General features: G+C 51.4%; 1 protein-coding gene and 1 long non-coding RNA gene across 3 annotated transcripts in view; one reads left to right on the forward strand and one right to left on the reverse strand.

Annotated features, from left to right (window-relative positions):
• Nucleotides 1-8,163: 8,163 nt before the first annotated feature.
• POU3F4 (POU class 3 homeobox 4) lies at nucleotides 8,164-9,340 on the reverse strand. The gene has a single exon (XM_048959563.1). The coding sequence runs from the start codon at nucleotides 9,298-9,300 to the stop codon at nucleotides 8,209-8,211; it is 1,092 nt and encodes a 363-aa protein (XP_048815520.1). The 5' UTR covers nucleotides 9,301-9,340; the 3' UTR covers nucleotides 8,164-8,208.
• Nucleotides 9,341-9,918: 578 nt separating this feature from the next.
• Nucleotides 9,919-20,757, forward strand: part of LOC125699694 (uncharacterized) — a 78,071-nt gene continuing 67,232 nt past the window's right edge. For both annotated transcript variants that reach the window (XR_007379655.1, XR_007379656.1), the window contains exon 1: nucleotides 9,919-10,192. This is a non-coding gene — a long non-coding RNA (uncharacterized LOC125699694). The remainder of the gene's footprint in view (nucleotides 10,193-20,757) is intronic.

A 20,757-nucleotide genomic window follows, 5' to 3' on the forward strand; every position in this document is an offset into this window, starting at 1 on the left:
TTTGTTTTCATGGCTCCTTTTAGGCAGAAGCTCCTCCAGGGAAGTTCATTGTTTCGGAGGAGCTCAGCAGAACACAAGATATTTTTTTCACTGGGAAGTTTTTGCTTCCTGCATGATATCTCTGTCACTTACAACAGACTAAAAAGAACATTAAGTTTATTATTTTGCCAGGAGAATTTATGTATAAATGCAGCAACTTGCAGTGACAAAGATTTTACAGGGTACAGGATCCCCAGGTCAGCAAGAACCTGCTGTGCTGTTCATCTTTAGGGAAAAGTTGTTGGGACTGGTTCCTGCACTGTGAAATACTACTTTTTAAGGTTCTTCCATTTCTGAATGCACTCAAAACTTTTATTATGTGCTTCCTTCCCTACAGAAGTTACTGGGATCACTGCCTTGAAGCTGGATGCTAGCAAGAGGGCTATTGACACACATAAAGCAAGTAAAAAGTTGGATTTTAGAGAAAATTACTCTTGTTGCTATAATTTTATCTATACATTGTTTTGATACATGGAGAGCTGCTCTAAAGCAACATGATTTGGTTCATATTGATGGGTTGATGGCATGGTTGCTCTTTGTTCTGAACACATCCAGTTCTTGGTGAGGAGTGACAGCAAGGGATCTTCACCTGTTTTCTCAACTACTAAGCACATCATTCTACTTCTGAGGGGATCCTTTGGCAGAATGCTTCTTTCACTTTTGGAGACTATCCTTAAAATGCTGATGCTGTTACTGGCCAGTGCTCTTGTGTGACAAACCCCTATTAATCCCTCTTGCCCTCTGCACTGCCATCCTTGTGTGCACCCACCTTCCCCTTACCTACTGCCAGTTCTCTTCCTTTCTTTCCAGCTTGGCTATTTCAGAGTTCACTGTGCTTTGTGCTAGCTCACCCCTATTCTGACAGCACCTTTGCCAACTCTCCATCACCACTGCAAGTACCAGCAGCCATTGGGAAGCTTGCAGAGTTGTGGCCAGCGCTCTGATTTCTTCGTGCAACCTCAGCCACGCAAATACCAGGATCATCCAGGTACCTTGACTTCTCTATGTTTTAACCCTCATCTGACATTTGTTCTAAAATGTGTATTGGCAGCAGCAGGGAACCAGTTGCATTGTGATGGTGTTTGAGGGCATTAGAGGTGTTACCACAGGTGTACATAAGTTACAGGCTGTTGAAGATGTTTGGTTTTCACATTCATAGCTGATTGTTTCATAACACAACTTTTGGAGAAGGGAAGACAGCCACAGTAACACCAAACCTGCAGCTCTCTGTGATTTTGTGGATTATACAATGATACCCATTGCAGTTTCCCTTTGAGCCCTCCTGTTGCTGATAGAAACATTGAAACATACAACCCTCTACCAGGACAGAGGGATTTTTCTTCTTCCTCCATTACAGTTTCTGGCCACTCCCTGGTCATCAAACTCTGATGATGTATGGGGTGTCTACTGGTCTCTCACTTTTAGGGACCTTTTCCAGACCTGGCACAGCCTCTGCACCCTGTTAGCTCCCTTGATTCTCTCTGTGTTTAAATCCATCTATGTATGTTTTGATATCACCACCCTTGGCAGTTCAAAGAACAAATCCCTCTCCATTACTTCCTTCTGTACTGCTCCTCATACTGAGGAAATCTTCATCTTCAGCAGCATCTTCAAATTTTGCCTTAAAATTCACCTTTGTGGTTCCTGGATAAAATTGTTCAGGATTAAACTGGTGGGATGTTGTAGCTGGTGCCCATCACCTAGCCATTGCCCTAGCCAAGACTCTATACACTGTAGGACTGGAAAACTGATCCAAAATGGCCATGGTCCATCACTCCCCAGCTAAAATCCCTCAGGAAAAACAAAGACCCAGGAGCACCTGCTTCATCTTGGGTTGCCAAAACAGTGCTTGTGGTAGGGTCTCTTCCTTCACGGAAGGGTTCTTCCTGTGGATTCATACAACCAGGTCCAGAGAAGACCGATGCTTTGGCAGCTTGAGTACACATTGTCCATCTCCACGGGCACTTGTTAATGTACTGTAGCTGACTTGTGAAGAATATTTAGAAAAAAAGAAAATATATATATACATGCACAGTGTTTAATCGGCTTATAAACCCCATTGTCATGTACAAGTAGGATGGATAGTCTATAGTGGTCCAAGCGGGCTAAGAGGAGACTGTGGGACCGGGAGCATTGTCCCTGCTGTGTGTCAGGGGTCTCCCAAAAGTTTTATTTTCTACATTTTAGCTTACTAACTTTGAGGACTGAAGGAAAGCTCCAGTCTCTGCTCAGGTCTCCTTATTTCCCTGTGGGCAGCTGCTGCTTGTGTGTGCCAGAGGTGTGATGTTGGTGAGTTCTACACTGACTCCTTGCCGAGCTGTGTGGTTGGGTTGCTGGCATCATCTGTTCTGGCTGTTTCAAAGGGGAGAATTAATACTATGCTGTCATTGCATTCCCTTTGCAAATTTTGTCAAGCTTCATGCTTTGCCATTTTCTGTTCTCTTTACAGTGTTTGTTACAAGAATGGGATACAGTAATTTTAATGCCCAGTATAGTCTGTGAAAGACTGTAAACATTTAATAGACCCATAAACACAGGCTTTAACCTTTTCAATATTTGGCACCTGACGGGCCCTCACCACACCATGTCCCCCAGGGTACTGTTGCCAGCAAGAGGCATGGCCACAGCAAAGGGCACCCACCAGCACCAACGTCCAAAAGGTTGGAGCATTGCAGCCAGCTGCCACCTCCCTTGGGGGGAACACACAATGTGCTACTGCCGTGCTGGGGCTTGGGCTGGGAAAATGCCCAGGATATTTGGCATGAAATAACAAGAAGTGTTTTTGTCATCAAGGGTGAAGAACGCTACAGAGTTTGTACGCAGGGGTGCCACAAATGTGGTACGGTTGGAAATCAGCTGAAATTTGTGTGCAGCACAGTGAGTGGCCTTAATATACCAGGCAAGGCAGGCTTTACTTTTTAATCTCGATTTAGGATGGATGCAACAGGCACTGCTTTGTCGAGTTGAGGTTAAATTGCTCTGTTCTCCCCTTCTGTCCCTGGCACAGCATTTGGATCAGCCCAGCAGTAGTCGGCCAAGAAGAAAGAGCCCAGGCAGTTTTCTACTACAGCTTTACTACAGCATGGGTGCTATACGACAGTATCACTTACTCCGTGATTTTTTTTGTTAAAATGTATCATGGCTGTATAACTTAGGGTGCGCCACGTTCTCTCTGCCGTGGCTATGTGCAGGGCAGGGAGTGGGAGCTGCACGCACACGGTGCAGCATTGCCCACGGGGAGGATCAGCCTGCAGTCCCCGTCCTTAGGCTGAGCTCCCGCTGCTGGGCTGCTTCCCTACATCAAAGGTAATAAAGTTTTAAATCAATGGAGTCTAAACGTATGCAGAGCTGTAATCTTCCTGTCGGGTCGGTAATCCCCCCATGACACTCGCAGGATGGTTTCTGCAAACTCCACGTTCTAGCCCTGAATTAGCATTTCTTAGGTCGGAAGGACCCGCTGTGTCCATACAATGCGTGTGAAGCCCAGCGCAAAGCACAACATCTCAACAGTGTTTGTAATTCTGTGTTAGCAACTCCATTTGCAGGAGATGGAAAAAGCTGTGGCTGACTTTGTCCCTCCTGCAATTGTGTTTTTGTCTGGATTTTGACTTCATTCCCCCCCCTCCAGCACAGCCTTTGCACAGAGCTCCCAGCAGCAGCGGGCAGTGCTCAGTCTGGTTGAGGCGGATCGCAGGGTCCTGAGAGCAGCAGTGTGACACAGATCCCATCCTCCAGGCAGAGCCATGGCCAGAGGAGCTCAGGCACTGCCATTAGCCATAGCCACGTTCTGGTTAATGAGATCTGCAGGCTGTTTTGTTAATTATTATTATTATTATTTTCCTTCCCAAAGATAGAGATGCAAAACAGAATTTCACGCCTCAGCCAAAAAAGAAAACAACATCCGCACAAAAATGGTGTTTGGAGTCCGGGTAAATATTATTTGTACTTGAGCTGCAGATGCTGAGGAATGGCACAACTGAGGAAAAAAATCCAGGGGCAGGAACGTGGGGTCACGTTGGGTTCCTCAGCAGTGCCCAGCAGTGGCCAGAGACTGCTGCCTGCTTCTCACTGCTGCTGCAAGATGGGTGTTCTGACAAACTGTGCTTTGCAGAGCATTTGCAGTGCTGCTTTGTGGCACAGCGCTGAGCGGGGCAGACCTGCAGAGCCTGGGGTCAGGTGGGAGCACAGCACTACAGCTCACCACTATATTTGGGCTTTTGAAGCTCTTCTTTTCTTGCTTGAAATCCTGTATCTCTGCTCTCAGGGTGGAAGCAGAAGCCTTGCTTTTTTTTCATGATATGAAAGCAAAAGTTATTTAGTTTGGCCCCCTCCGTATATTACTGCTAACAAAAATAGATGCTGCTTGCTCTAACAACAGTCCGATTTGGAAATTATTTACCATTTAGACTTTGTCTACCCTAATTGCTTTTGATACTTCAGAATATATGTAATGGAAACCAGCTGAAAGACCGTGGTTTAAAAATGGGCTCTTGCACATTGGAAGTAAATTTTATCCTGCAATCAGCCCTCAAGATCTTAACTGCAGCTCTCACGTCTCCTAACTCTGTAATTGCTGTGGAGCCTTTCTGGTCTGCTGGTTGCAGGCCACGGTGTAGGGAAAGGGGAAAGCGGTGCAGCATGGGGTTGACCCTGGGTTTGGGGACGTGCAGCAGGGCCGTGCCTGAGGCTGCATGTTCTGGGATGTATGAAGGCACAACGAAGGACTTACGTGCACAGCCATCTCCCTGCATTAAGTGGAAGCTGCCCTGGTGTGTGAGGGGATGAGTTGTGCCCGTGGGATCAAACCCAGTGCTGAAGGACCCATGTGGCTGCATGCTCGGGGCTGTTTGGCTCCATGCTATAAAGCTGCTCTTAAAAGCAAAGAGAGACAAGCTTGAAAAACGCTTCAAAGGAAAGAATTTAAGCCTTGGTCAGAGGCAGCTGGTTGTGGGACCACCATCCCTATGCTGGGCCATATGAGACCGTGGTGCTGTGCGGTTCTGTAACTTTGCTTCCAAGAGTACACCCTCCTGTGGCCCTGTTCTGCTGCAGGAGAGCACAGCTTTTGGCTGCATTTGGACACTGCGTATGGAGTAAGCCTCACATCCTCTTCTTTTCTAATACCCTACCAAGCAAAGGTGCTTCAGCCTCAAAAATTGTTAAACGTACTGAACGGTTCATCAGAATCCCAAAGCAGTGGAATTCATTGCTACCAGCAATGCTTCTTCCAGCCCCTTATTGCAGGAGCGGGTGTGACATCCCAGCACTAAATCAGCATCTCCATCACTGCGAGTGGCTGTGGGTGTGCAACACCAGTCCTCCTCATGGCCGTGCCAGGCCTCGGTGATGATTGTTGTTATTGTGCTTTTTAAATAATCTCCTAAATTCAGAGGAAGCCCTGACCCGTGAGCGTCCAAGTTCCCTCCCTCCCCCCTCTGGTGCCGCTTTGTGCTCGGGGTGCCGGCCGCGTGGGGCACGGCACAGTGCTCGGTGCTTGACATTAGGTGGCACAAACGAGTTTCCTTCTGCTCGCCGGAACGCTGATGCACAGGGAATAGTGAGACGAGAATTGTCTTTTTAAAATGAATTTCTCCTTCCTTGATTTTGATGTTGGGTTGTATTTTTTTTTTTTTTTCCTTCTCCGGCTTTCAAGTAGTCCTTGAAGTTCTTTCGCTGATGAACTTTACTTCTTTCACCGCCTCTTTTTTGGCTGCGGGCACATGGCTGGAAGACGACCGGAACGCAGCGCTCCCCGTGCCGGGCGCGGAGCAGCCCCGCGGCTCGGAGGGACTTCGTTGCGGCGGGACCCCTCCAGCCTTCGGCCCCGCTCCCCTCCAGGGCTGAGCGGCGTGCGGCCACAGCCGGGGCCGTTCACGACCCGCTGCCGTCAGCTGGCGGCTCGACGCGGCCGTCTCGTTGCGTCGATTGATACGCGGGGGGCCGGGGCCGCTTCCTCCTCCCGCCGTCCTTTTCTCCCGCCTCGCTCCCGCGGGGCGACGCCCGCGAGGCCGCGACCCCCCCGGCCCGGCCGGGCCAGGCGCGCAGCATTCGGCCCCCGCCGCTCACGGCCGCGCACCGCAGTTTCCTCGGCGGCGGCGGGGCGGAGTGCCGGCCGCGCTCGCTCCGTGCCCGCACCCCTTCCCGCGGGCACCGCTCACCGCGCGGCCGGCACTCGGTATGACCGCCCGGCGGCAGCGCCACGACCCCGCAGCCCGGAGCTGGAGCGACCGGCAGCGGGAAGGGAGGCGGCGAGGCCGGGGTCCGCCCGCGCACAAAGCACGCACCGCACCACGCGTCCGTGCCTTTTGTAAAAACGTTTATTTAAACTTTTTTTTTTTTTAACGTTGATTTTTTTTTAATTTTTCCTTTTACAACAACAAAATATTGCGTCGGTAGAAACCCCTCCGCCCGAGCCCGGCCGAGCACCACCCGTACAGCGACTGCCCCGTGTGCGGCCCCGCACCGCTGGGCCCTCTGCTTCCTTCGGCTTTGGGTTCTATTTTTTTTTTTTTTTTTTTGTTATTTTTTTGTTTTTCTTTCTGAAACTTTTTTTTTTTTTTCTTTAAACATAATGCGGAATTTATTGAAAATAAATAATTGTTGGCAACTGCAATAGGCAATTTTGGATAAAATAGTTGAAAAAAGCAACCTTTAATGAAAATAGCGTTTATTATACATCAGTTACTAAATGAATAAACTAAATGATCTTTCTTTAAATTAATAACTTCCAAAAAACGTTTAATATACAAAACTGTACAGTTATAAAGTTGGCAGAAATAGGCAGGTCCTCAGTGTCGAGATTTTTTTAATTTTTTTAATTTTTTTTTTTTTTTTTATAGCGCTTACTGAAAAATACTTGAAAAATAGAAATGTCGAAAGGAAAAAATCTGAAGGCCGGGGGAGGGGGAGCGGGGCACGGCCCCAGCCCGGCCCGCACCGCTCGGGGCCCCGTCCTTGTGCACAACGTCCAGGGGGCGGCACGGCTCGGCACTTCCCTATGCTGAAAGAATGGGGTATGGCATTAGCGTTGTATTGACTTTGTTCTCCTCCTTTTTTTTTTTTTTTTTTTTTTTCCCCTCCCGGTCCGATATATATATATATATAATATTATATAGGTATAATTTTATATATATATTTTTTTCCGCTAATCCAGCATCCCTGTGACGCGGAAATAAGCTCAGCGTGAACCAAATGCTGCCCCCCTCCCCCTCCCCTAAATCACGACCCCCCCCACCCCCCACCCCCCTTTTCGCTATTGAAACAAAACACGGAGAAACTGATTTCCGAAGCCAAAGCGCAGAATTACGAAGGTGTTTTACTACAGACCTCTCCGTCTGGCGCTGACCGAAAAGCCCCGAACGCCGGGCGGTACGAAACGCCGCGGGCTTGGGGTGATGCCTCATTTCGGATCGCTCGGAAATTATTATTATTATTATTTTTTCATTGGAGGGGGGAGGTCAGAGATTGAAACTTGACCGGTTGATCGGGGGGAGTTGTTGGGACGGAAGAGGGAAGCGGTGAGAAAAGAGCTGGTTGGTGGTAAGGAGCCCCGGGAACGGCGATGGGAAAGGAAAAGGGAATAGGAGAGGAAAGGGGAGGGGGACGGGGAAAGGGATGGGAACGGAGAAGGGGACGGGGGTGGGACGAAGGGTGGCGGCCGCCCTGCCCCGTCCCCTCTCGGTGCCAGGCGGGGAGGGAAGGAAGCGGGACTGCTCGATTCGGTACAAATTAGCTCACAAATATTGTGTACAGTTTGTAGTAAAACACCTCAGCCATTTAAAAACGCTATAGAAGTCTTTAAAAATGCAAAACTAGTCTATTGTAAAACAGATTCACCTGAAATACAGCTGATATAACCAAGGCGCTGGAAGGTTATTCATAGGCACACGTCTGTCTTTTTTCCTTTCTGTTGTATTTTTTTTTCCGCGTTTTTCTTTTTTTTTTTTTTCGCGTTTTTTGTTTGTTTGTTTTGTTTTCCTCCGTCCGAAGCCCGCCCGTGTCCGCGAGCAGCGCCCATCCAGGGCCGGGCGGCGGGCACCCCCGGCCATTCGCAGGCGGCGCTCAGCCCGGGCCGCCCCTCCGCGGGGTCGGGCGGCGGCGGCGGCGGCGGCGCGGCAGGGGGGGGGAGTCGGGCGGCCGCGGGCAGGTCCGAGCCGGCGGCAGCCCCGGTCAGAGGTCGTGGCAGGCCGAGTCCGTTTTGACGCCGTGCGCGTACACCTCGTGCTGCTGCTGCTCGCCCGGCGGCGTCATGCGCTTCTCCTTCTGCCGCCGGTTGCAGAACCAGACCCGCACCACCTCCTTCTCCAGCTGCAGGCTGTCCGCCAGCGAGGAGATCTCCTGCGCGGCCGGCTTGGGGCACTTGAGGAAGTGCGTCTCCAGCACGCCTTTGACACTCACCTCGATGGAGGTGCGCTTCTTCCTCTTCCTGCCCTGCGCCGCGATCTTGTCGATGCTGGTGGGGCTGCCGGTGGAGGAGTCGGCCTCCTCCAGCCACTTGTTCAGCAGCGGCTTCAGCTTGCACATGTTCTTGAAGCTGAGCTGCAGGGCCTCGAAGCGGCAGATGGTGGTCTGCGAGAAGACGTTGCCGTAGAGCGTCCCCAGCGCCAAGCCCACGTCGGCCTGGGTGAAGCCCAGCTTGATGCGACGCTGCTTGAACTGCTTGGCGAACTGCTCCAGCTCGTCCGAGGTCGGCGTCTCCTCGTCCGAGTGGTCCTGGCAGTGGTGGCCGCCCAGCTCGCCGTGCTCCCCGGGGTGCAGCCCCTGCGGCGGCGGCGGCTGCTGCGCGGCGGCGGCGGGCGGCGGCGTCAGCCCCCCGTGCTCCAGCACGCCGCCCACCGCGAAGCCGGCCTGCGGGTACACGCCGAGCGGGGGGGGCTGCCCGGCGGGGCCCAGCGAGCCGCCGTGTGCCGGGCTGGCCCCCCAGGCGCCGGGGTGGTTGGCGTGGGGCGAGTGGTGCGAGACGTGGGGCGAGCGGTGGTGCAGCAGCGCGCCCAGCTGCAGGTCCTCGCGGCCCGGCTTCACGTCGGGCTGCTCCAGCGGGCCGCCCGCCAGCGCCGAGGGCCAGGGCGCGGCGTCGCTCAGGCTCGTCACCCAGTGGTGGCCCAACGGGTGCCCATTGCCGGGGACGCCCTGCAGGTACTCGCTCTGCAGCAGTTTCTGCGGGTTGCGGAACGGGCTCCCCTGCTGCATGCCCGCGCCGTCTGCATGGGCGAGCGAGCCGGAGCCGAGCAGGCCGTAGGGGTTGGAGGCGGCTGTGGCCATGGCCGCCGCGCAGCCCCCACGAGTTATACTGAGGCGCCGCCGCCGCCTCAGCCTTTGACATCCACCGGCACGGCGGCCCGGGCAGCGGCCGCCCGCCGACTGGCAGCCGCGGCGCCCAATGGGGGCGCGCCGCCGGCGGGGCCGCGCTGCGCGGGCCAATGGGGGACGAGGAGGCCGGCGGGGGGGCGGGGCGCGGGGAGCCGGGCTCCGCGCGGGCCCGAGGCAGGAAGTGAATCACTCCGCCGCTGCTCCGGGGGCCGGGCGCGACGCGGCCCCGCCGCTTAACTCCTTCCGCGCCGGGCGGGGCTGGGGGGGCCGCGGGGCACCGCTTAAATGACGAGCGGCGGGCGGGCAGGCGGCTGTACCGGGCGGGGGAACGGCGGCCGCGGAACCACCCCGGCGAGCGCGGCCCTGCGTCCCTCTACTCCGTTCCGCCCCGCTGCTCCCCGAGGTGCCGCGCGTAGTCCGCGTCACACCGAGCGCCCAGCGCCTGCCCCGGGCTGTGCGCTCCCGAGGAGAGAAAATAACAAACAAACAAGCGAACAATAAAACCCACTAAAAGCCGTGGAGAAACCCCCACGGCGCCCAGCGCGGCCGTCGCCCCGCGGTTCCCCCTCCCCGCGCCGTCCCGCTCCGTGCGGGGCTCCGCGCTGCGCACTGGCGGTGCCGCTGACGGGCGGCCGCGGCGCGGTGCCCTTATTGGTTTGAAATTCCATTAAATATATTGCAAGAGCGCCTAGGTTAAGCTTGATTTAAATTTGCATACATTTTCATATATTTAGCAGAAATAAAAGAAGGCTTGCAGCTACCAGAAAGTCATTAAGGCATTAGTTTCCCTGAGAAGACAGATCTGAAGAAAATTCAAGAAAATGAGAAAATTGATAGAAAGAAGGTGAGCTCCCCCCGGCCCCCCTTCCAGCCCCGCTTTCCTACTTTACCACTATAAAAGCCCCGGGAATTTCTCGCCGGGGCTCCGGCACGGCGCTGCCCGCAATGGGGCTCGGCCGGGGCCGCCCGGGGGCACCGCGGGATCCCGCTCTGCCGCCCCCCGGTTCCGCTGCCTGGGTTCGGTCCCGGTTCTCGGGTGCGGGTCGCGTCGGGCAACGCGACCCGGGGACAACACGGCCGAAAGTTTGCGGCTCCTCGGGAAGCGGCCGGGAGCGAGAGGAGGGGTCAGCGCGGAGGTCAGGGGATGACAAATGTCCCTGGGAGAGGCGCGGCTGCGGCGGAGGGCAGCGGCGGAGCGCCGCATTCATCACCGCGGAGGGCGGATAAAGAGGGACCGCAGAGCCCGTTTTTTTTTTTTTTTCCCTTTCCTTTTTTTTTTTTTTTTTCCCCTTCCCTCCTCTCTCCGCCTTCACGAGCTTCTCAAAATAAATATCACCGGAGCGCGCGGAAGACGATGTGTATATATTTATACATATCTCCACGCTGTATAAAAACGTAACTAAATTATTTAAAATTAATTTGCGCTTGAACTTCCGAAACAATTTTTCAAAATCCATCCGCCCGTGCAAACAGACGCGGAGCTCCGCCGCTTAATGAAGGCAGAGCGCGGCAGGGAGATAAACCCGACCGTCCCATCCTCGGATTTGTCGCCGATGTGCTGCGGCCGGGGACAGCAGCGCTGCCGTAGGAGGAGGTTCCGTGCCTCCTCTGGGCGCGTTTGGGGTATTTTAAAGTGTTTTTATCTGCATATAGTTAAATCTCGGCGCTGTTCTAACTAATCTGCTGGAGAGGGTTTCTTTAGCTCTTTCCTGTCAGTCTAACTTCCCAAGTGTAACAGATGCCGCTCTCAAGCGGTCCTTTCTGCTGCTTTTCTTTATTCAGCCTCGCATATTTCTCCCCATGATCTGGGTTTCCATAGAGAGAGGAATAAAAGGGGGACCATGGCCACAAATCCCCTGCCCCATGCAGAATAAAAGAGCCTTATTCAATAGCCGACCCCGTCTGGACATGGGAGAAAAATAAGTACATGCAAAGCTACTGTTGCAAGAATTTGTAACTTATTTTTCATAGACTGGGACCCATTAAAGTAAAAAAAAGTTTCTCGGTTCGGATCGAGCTCTGCGGTCCTCCGGCTCCGGTGCCTCCGCTCTTCCCGTTCCCCAGCGAACCCCCGGCGTTAATTTTTTTTTTTCTTTTTTTTCTTCTTCTTCTTCTTTTTTTTTTTTTTTTTTTTTTTTTTTTTTTTTCTTTCTTGCTAAATCTTTGGCACGAAAAAGCTCGCACAATAGCCGAAGGAAGCCTACCGTCTCGGGGCAGCTAGAAGTCGCTATAGAGAAAGGCCGGCTTTGAAGTGGAGGAGCTGTCATTGTGGCGGAGTCCCCGCGCCTGGCGCAGGCTCGGCCGGGACGGCCGCTGTCGGGGGGCAACTGCTCGGAGCCCCCCGGCTCGGATCGCCCTTCCCGGCGTGGGATCGGGGCGGGCGCGGAGCGGCAGAGCCCGGCGGAGGCAGAGCCGTCACCGCGGCCGTGCTCCGTGGGGGGACGGGGCTGCTGTGTCCAGTGTGGGGCTGCCGGAGCTCCTCCGGGTGTGCGGGTGTGAGCGGTGCGGTGGTGCGGTTCCGTGCGGCGGGGAGCTCCCCGAGAAGCGCGAGGAACGGTGTTGTTATCACGCGTTTATTATATTTTAGATATTTTTTTTTCTCATTGTTCATCCGCAGAAGGAGGAGGGGGGGAGGGGGGAAGGGGGGGGAAAGAGGTCTAAAAGGGGTTCGTTTTGATTGTGTTTAATACGGCATGAAGCTCGGAGCGGTAAGCGGCGGCTCGGTGTCATGACCTCTAGATTGAAAACTTCACCTTCAACACAAGTTCACTTCGGAGCCAGGACAAGTCGGGCTGCGCTCGGTGGGAACAAGTGCAAATTTCCAAACAGAGTCAATCAGAGCGGGGAGGGGGGGCTGGGGAGGGCATTCGGCGCTCCCGGAGCCAGGAGTTGAGGTTCTCATTGTGTACTTCAAGGCGCTGGTACGAGAACCGCCGGGTTCCGGAGGTGCTTTGTGCAAACCTAACCTGCACGGGAGAAGGTTGGGAGGAAAAGAGGAATTTACGGAGTATTAGCAGAAATTAGCCAATACCGACACAAGCTCAATTAGTTCTTTTTTTTTTTTTTTTTTTTTTTTTTTTGGTCTCTGTTGGCTGCTCTCGAACGTGAGTAAACGCTGTGCAGGGAGAGAGAGGAGGGAGAGCCGCAGCAGCGCAGTGCCATCGCAGAGCCGCAGCTGTGGCGGACGGACAGATCGCAAATGAACGCTGTCCCAGTGTCAGAGCGGCCGCAGCCCCCACTGCCCCCGTTAGCACCGACCCCCCCGCAGCGGCGGGGCAGCGCACGGAGCAGGGTAGGCAGGGACAATGGGCGAGGCACGGGCAGAGAACCGCAAGGTAAATGGCATTTGTCTTCTAACCGCTGAGCTTTCCAAATCGTTCTGTGCGGCTCCTCGCTGCTCTGCTCCGATCGCCATTTATTATCTCTCTCTCTCTATGTATATATATATATTTTTTTTCCACGTTGTTAATGTTTGAGAAATGTACTTGCTGGAGAAAAAAAAAATAATGTCGTTCATTTGTGCACGAGCACGTCATGTTCTCCGCCAGCTCGGCGGCTGTGTGGCAGGTACTGCATCGAACATTTGGTTGGTTTGCAGCTGAGAGCAAAAATAGTCCGGGAAGTCTCTGCAAAACGCCCATTTGCAGCGTGGCACCGCTCTCGCCGTGGGTTATGCGCACCCCGGATTAAATGCACGGAGGGAAAGGTCGGGTTTGTTGTGCTCAGAGCAGGCGGAGGGGCTCGCTTCGTGCCGTGCATGGCTGTAAGGTCACGGGAGGAGTTAATAGATCCGCACGACAATGCGGATCGCTTCCCTTTACGTAGGCGCTTTCCTCACCGTGCGGTTGAGACTCGCGTGGTCCCCGCGCTGTGCCCGGCTCTCCCGGACCGGAGCACCGCAGTTCTGCCCACCGTTCTCCCCCTCCACCGGGCACGGGGAGCCGAGGGCCGCCTCGCAGCCCAAGGGCCCACCTCTCATTTTCATTATTTAGTTAAAATACAATTCCCGAACGCAGAGTCCTGCTCGGGCATATTGAAAGAAGAGTGGCTTGGATTTGAAAAAAGCACCAACCCGAGTGCTATTGAACCTCTGTTGACTAATGAGACATCGAAGACAAATAGCTCTGTTCCGAGGATGACAGATCCCTGCGTCGTTGCTTCTTGTTTTACCGAAGAATTTCAGTGTGTGTTTTTATTTTTAACTATACATTTTCCCACCTTTCTCATTCAGCCCGCAAATCGCTCTGTGATGCTCGCGGTCCTGCAGAGGGATCTTAACGCCTCCTGCAGCCCGAGGTGCCGCGTCACTCCTCGGCTTACGCTTAGAAATACCTCTGTGGCACCGCTAATTCTTTGTTTTCGCTCAGATGAAATGTTTACACTTTGGTGGCAAGTTTACTCCCCGTCTCATCCACGTCGCGCCAATCAAAGCCGTTATAAAATCGGAACTTTCAGGCCGGGCTGTGCCGCTGAAAGACGTTTCCTTCGCGAATCGCTCTCGGGCGATGGCAGGGAGCGCTCAGGGACAGGAGGCTCGGGGTTCTGCGATTCGCGTCGCCATACGGGACGGTGTCGCGCAGGTGGATGCGCGGTGACGGCCCCCAGCGCAGCGCACAAAGGCTCGGCCCGGCCCCTGCCCGACCCTCCCCCGCTGCCCTCGGGACAGCCCCAGGGCCCGAGCCCCGGCCTGCGTGAAGAGAGCGGCCGGCATTGCGCAGCACGCGGCCGTGCTCTCTCCCTGCACCTTTTTCTCCTGCTTAAAGCCGCCCGAGGCCACGGCGGCCCTTTCCCCGTGGTGGTGGAGGGGCGGCGGGGGCCGCACGCGTGCGGAGCCGGGAGAGCCATAAATCAGAGCAGTCCCGAGGACAAATCGAAGTGCGCACGGGAGAAGAGCCATTAAAGGGGAGCCGCAACCCCTCGGCGTGCCAGCGCTCCGCTGCCCGCTAGGAATAAATAGAAATAAATCAAAGTCGAGGGGTGAGGGGCGGCGGGGGGGGCCGGGAAACACCATCCGCAAACTTTCCGCCGGTATCGGCTGTGCCTTTGTTGTGCTTCGGAGCCGCCCCTCCGCCGGCCGGCGACTCTGAGTGCCACCTCCGAGTGCTCCCCGTTCTGCAAACCGCTCCGAAATTACTAGTAGGGGATAAGTAAACTGCGAGTAAACCGAGTGAATTAGGTTGATTCTCTATCAGTTTAATTTATGTTTTATAGTTAGTTTAGCCTTCTGATTTGATTGCCTTAGTAATGTGAATTGCCTACAGCTGCTGATGATACAGCTTTAATTCTGTTTTAAAGGTCATGTAAACATGTGCCTGTAGCAGAAGGAATGCAAATTCAATTCCCTTTTAATGCTGCCTCACATTCACTTCGCAGCCCTCACCTAGGAAATGAGCGGGATTTAATATCAAACTGTCTCAACGCCCCGATGCCGTTACGAAGCCGTCGGAGCGCCCTGGGGCGGCAGGGCTGGGGATGCCCCGCTCCGCCCGCAGCGGGAGCGCCGTGCAGGTGTGTGCGAGCGGGCTGGGCTACGTGACGTAAGGCAGAGAGCCTCGTCCTGCCGTGCTCCAGGAAAAAAAAAAGAAAAAAGAAAAAAAAAATAAAAGAAAAAGAGAGAGGAAAAAAAAGAAAAAAAAAAAAGAGAAGACCCCCCTGCCCGTTTTGTTCACGGGGTTTTAGTGAAGTTGCTGGGAAGTTTCGTGGTGGAAGCCTTTGAAACGACGAGCTCTAACGAGTGGGGAAGAGCATCACAAAAAGACACTTTGAACAGGGAGCGATGTGCCCTCGCCAAGCGAGAACGGCCGAGGAGCAGCCAGCCCGCCCGGCTCCGCGCTGCCAGGGCCGGCACGGCCGGCACGGAGCCCCGCCGCCAGCACTTCGCCCGGAGCCTTTCGGCACGACCCGACCGCGGCCGCGGTGCTCAGCGGCCGGTTGGCACTGCGGGAAGGGCTCCCCCGCCCTCCACGCGTCTTCGAGGGCTCTCCCTCCCCTCGGCGAGGCCCGAAGCCTGGGTGCCCGGGTCCCAGCTGCCCCCTCTCCGTGCCCACTGTGGAAATAACCCGTGGGGCTGAGGGACCTCCGGCACCTGTCCCTCTGCTCGCAGGGCAGATCCCGGTGCTGCCGCTCCTCTCTCCTTTGCGAGAAGGAGCGGTTTCTGCAAAATCTGAATCCTTGTAGTAACAGCTCATTGGTGATTCTGCTAATGTTGCACACCTCATTAAATAGCCCCAAACATAAGGAGGTTTAAATGACTTTATTGAATTAAAAATAGCATAGAAAATCACCTACGGTACTTTCATCAAATAATTAATGTAAACCATATACATACAGAGAGAGGTTCCTTTTAACAAATCTGTTCGTAAAATGCGCAGGGGTTTACTTAATGGCTGGAATAACCGAGAGCAGCGCGCCGCGCTCCGACAGCCAGCCACACTCGTGCACTTCCTAATGTGTTCTTATATGTTTCCCTGAGTGTTTTTCTTCCTTATCTTCTTTATATCTGAAGTTCTATTCCCCTCCTCTACTCCATGCATTTGATCATTTTTTCAAGTCCCTTGGCTGAACCAATCTCTTTTCATGCAGAGGATAAAAAGAGAAAAACTTCAAAGTAGGTTCAGGTAATTAACAGCTGAGGGGAATATAATCTAAACCATAGGCCCTGCTTTGCACCCAGGTCTGCTTTCAGAGCCAGCCGGCAAGGGAGTGCCTATTCCCTATAGCATCCAAATCTGCTTCCTCTGAACAGCTTTGCCAGGCCTCCAGTTATCACATCTGCATTTCAAACACCATGTCTCTGGCATTAATTATTAATTAGCCTACAGTCACCCCAGAGGATTTAAGTTCCAGCCTGCACATACTTATTCATTGACCTCTATCTTAGTTTTTGTTGGAAAAAACCCACTAGAATGCTTAATAATTTCCTTTCTCTCAGACCCTCTGTTCTAGTTTCGTGGAGGGGAAACAGTATATTTTCAGAGATGGAAAATCACAGGGTTGTCTAGAAATTTGTTTAGAGCAAAACGCTATGTCAGGAGTTTGAGCAAACCGTTTCAAAAGATTTAGCAGGAATTTGGTGTAAGTATTTCTACCTCTGACAGATGAATTTATGGATTTCCCAGAACTGAGAGCTGTGGATACCAACACGGCGCGGTTCAGCTCTGTGCGCAGTGTTGCTCAGTGTGCACTTTACAAATACAAACTGGATTTAATTACTGGGTAGCACACTTCTATGATCAAACTAAGGCAAACGTTTATTCGAAAGCTCTGGGGTTACACTGCTGTTGACATTAGTAAGAATGAAAAAAATGCTGTTGTGAGGCACATTAGTACTTGGGCGTTACCTACGCGCTCCATCCTCAGGAATATGTAACTGAAGAAGTGTATTTTATGACTGCTTTGCATGGCTCCTACAGTAGCTTGGAAGATGCTCTTTAGCCAGCAGAATAACTGCGGATCAAACTGCTGCTTCCATGATCACATTCTGTGTGTTGATATTAAGCTCTCCCAGTTAAACACTTGGAGTCATCAAGTAGGAACCAGGTTACGTGATTATCTTCACAATGCCACGTGGAATTCAAAACATTTGTTACAGTTTGGCTGAGCTGTGTACTGGATATTGCCTTTGTTAGCGTATTTTAATATTACAATATCCCAAACCTCAGAATGAGCCCTGTTTTAATACCTCAAGCAATTATCTGCAGATAAATGTCCTTAAATATTGTCATGTTTTCTCATTTTTATGTGTGGTTCTATCTCAAATAATTATAGAAACATAAAATATTCCTACACTGTTTCCTAAAGAAGTGTTTATTCTGTAAATCACAAGGTCAGACTGGTTAACTTATATGCCAGCCTACAATTGATTTTTGAAAGCATTTAATCTATGCCTAAGACTTCTGAATTTCTATGTAGTGAACGCTATGGAAAAGAGGGCTGATGCACAAACACATGTAGTTAAACTGCTGGGTTCCCTCCATGAGCAAAAATGTGCTGTTCAAAATTGCAGCTCAAACTACCCTTTCTGTATAATTGTAAGCCTGGAATGCCTGTGCTTCAGCAACTGAGCACCTGAAAATAAATGTGGGGACCAATGCTGTAGGTGTCCGTCAGGTATCTCACTCCCCGATTCCCCTGGCAATGTGCAGGATTTGGCAGCTCCTGGCCTTTTATTCTATTCACATTTTCTGAGCTGATCTGGATAGCGTTCAGTGTTATATAGTAAATATTTTTGCCTCTGCTTCAAATGTTTGGAATTATTCTCAGATGATTTTAATAGCGAAAGTAGCTCTATTTCAGAATGAAGACAAGAATAGGCAGCACTTCAAATTCCATTATTCTTGTTTATAAAATAACAGACGTCATCTTGATGTTGAAGCGAGGATCTAGACTATTTTAATAACATGTCCAGGACCTTTTAATCACTTCTCCAGTGATACTAATACTAGTAATAACAGCCGTAATGAAAAAAAACTAGTGTGAAACTGGGGCTGGAATCTGTGCTTTGTAACTGTCAGAACGTTTCTGAAATTCAAACTTCGCTCTTAATGCAGCTCAGTACTCCATGAATATTAAAGAGGAATAAGGAGTAAATTTCTTCCACGGCAGAGCAGAGCAGGATGTTGTTTGGGAAAGCAAATCTCATGGCAGCTCCACTTGCTGATGTGTCCAGCCCCCACCCTGGGGTCGGGAATATTTCCTACTCTTTGAACGAGGGTTTCTGGGTGTGGTCCTGCTGCTCCGAGGCCTCTGGCAGTGCCTGCGGATGCGAGGAGTGCTTCTGTCCCATCGCGTGGCCGCAGGATGCGGTGCTGCGCTTGGCGGTGCCCAGGGTCAGACAGGGGCTTCCTTTTGAACTGGGAGCTGGGGATCTCGTGGCTCTGGCTTACACAGGACTTGCTTTATGTGGCTAGAACTGCAGTACTTCTATGTTGCAGTGCATGGGGATCTTAGTGTGTGCTTTCTCCAGACTGTGCAAACTTAGCTGCAGCAAAATACAGCAGTTGGTTTCCTTCCCATCAGGCACATTTTTCTCCCAGTGAAATCTTTTCTCCTTCTGTCTGTTTTCATTAGATTTGTTTGTCCAGGTTCTTGAGATACTGATTGTATATCCCCAAATTGGAAAACTTTTACCAGTGCCATTAAATAACTCTTGTTGTGGTTACTGTGCAGGAGTGAGGAAGGAATGAAAGTACACGTCCAGGGGGCTTGGCATGTCATGAAATGATGTACCATTCTTGTTATGAGGCACAGATTTCCATAAGAAGCTTATTTCATGGTTCGTTTTATATATATTTGCATTTATATTTTTTCCATTAAAGCTTAAATGTTTTACCTCATTGGTAAGACCAGCTCCTTTGCAAATCTGGAAGTGCTTCAACCTCTGTTCTTGCTATACTCTTCTCCTCTGAATAAATGATCTATGCAATAGTTTTATAGTAGTGACTGGCACCCACCAAGGACTGAGCTGTAACTGCATTCTGTTTTGGTGTTTCACATGACCATGTTTTGAATTCAGATTTGTAAGTTTCAGATCACTTTGTATTTAGATAAATCACATGGCTAACTGATTCTAAATTACTTGAATGATGATTATCTTAAGCCGCTGTTGATTTCTTGTGTTGTCTGTGGATACCTCTTGCTAAAGCTCTGGTTGCAGAGTTGCGGGATTCTTGCCTGTGTGTGCACTTGTAGGTAGGAAAGACTTGTATAGGAAGAAGGGCAGGTGAAGCTGGAGATCACTGTAGTAATTATTGTGTCAGCAGAAATGGGTTCTTAGTAGGTTGAGGAGAGTATGTGGGGCCAGACCTTCAGCTGACATAAACTGATGAAGCACTATTGGTATTCAGGAAGGTAATCTGGGTTACATGAACTGCAGATTTTCTTGGACTGAGCAAAAGATTGCATGAGTGATATCAGAATTATTCTGCATAATTTCTGAAATAATCTTAGCCCATATGAAATAGTTTGCCTTCTTTATAGAGTAGTGTGGTAGTGACACAACCCGAGCTCCAGTGTGCAAGGAGATGCAGAGTATCAATCTAATGGGATGAATGCATGAACAGAGATCATCAGTAAGAGGCCAATGACTGCTGTGACACGGGAGATGTCACACACGTTTGAACTGTGTGACAGCAGCAAGTGAATGCGTGGTGACCACTGCCCAGTGTATTTCTGCAGATGCTGCAGAGACACCTATGTGCCACTCTGATCTTCCCATTCCCGAGTGAGACCACACCATGACCGTGCTCCCAAACTTTGCTTTTAGCCATCTTGGCCTGAAAAAACAAGCGTTTGTCCTTGGGCCCCTGGCTGACCACAGGCTGCTGCTTCCTTACGTGGCAGAAGAACTGACGCACTTTCATTTCTAAAGAAGCACTGAAGTGCTCCCAGGAACTGCCTGGCGGTGCTCCAGCGTGCAGCCACCCTGCTTGCTCCGAGCACAACCTGCATCTGGCTCAGCGCGGCGGTGCTGCCAGGCGGCGTGTCTGCACAGACGCACAGGTCGTGCCTTCTGACCCCCCGGCCCCACCCCGAAGCACCCATTCATCATGCCTGTTGCAGAGGGCTCTTAAGAGCAGAGCTGTGGCAATCATGTGCAGTCTTTCCTCTGACTAGCAGCTCTTTTTCTTTTTTTTTTTTTGGCAGTGCCTGTACATAAAGTTTTTAAAGACATGATAGAGCTTCCCTTCCTCCCTCAGTTTCTTTTCTTTCCCCTTCCATTTTTTTTCCCCCCTCCATTCATAAATCCCTGGGCATCCTTTCACTGCCTTTGCTATGGATTTGAGTGTGTAGTAGAATGAATTAGTGGTGGTGGGCTGGCAGTTATGGCAAACTGTCACAGTTTGGGTGACTCTCCATCAGCTGGGAATCCTGCCCGCTGGTTGCAAGTAACGCACTTACTGCAATTAAACACTTGTATAGCATAAGTCTTTAATGAAAAAACAATGTATATGTGTGTGCTGTGTAGCTACTACCACCAAATTGCATGTAACATTCAATGGTAATTGTGTTCATAATTACGGAGTTAATTCAATTTCTGTAATAGTAAAAACTGGCACATAAAGTCTCTCAAGATTAAATGCTTTAGTTAGGTAAGAATATACTCAGTTGGAATATTTAATATAAGGAAAGTAGTCTCAGATGCACGAAAGTTTGAGACTAATAAAATTCCTTCCCCAAATTGATCTTTTCCCTAAATGCTGCTCCAAACACAGTGCGGCACCACACAAATGCCATACTTTCTCTTCCTGTGCCTGTTTTTCTGAAGGAGAAGCAGAGTACACTGAGGTATTTGCAGATGGGAAGGAAATGTTAAAGGAGCCTTCTGCTGCAGCTTTGTCACTCACATCTGTCAGTTTTGTAAGATTTGAGAAGTGCTCTGGAAATGCACTGTTCTATGCAGCACAATTA

The sequence above is a fragment of the Lagopus muta genome, chromosome 13 (genome assembly GCF_023343835.1).
Source record: "Lagopus muta isolate bLagMut1 chromosome 13, bLagMut1 primary, whole genome shotgun sequence".
Classification (NCBI taxonomy): Eukaryota; Metazoa; Chordata; class Aves; order Galliformes; family Phasianidae; genus Lagopus; species Lagopus muta.

Bases quoted from the DNA above. Each gene is read 5' to 3' on its own strand.
- POU3F4 (XM_048959563.1), bottom strand. From the start codon at position 9,300: ATGGCCACAGCCGCCTCCAACCCCTACGGCCTGCTCGGCTCCGGCTCG.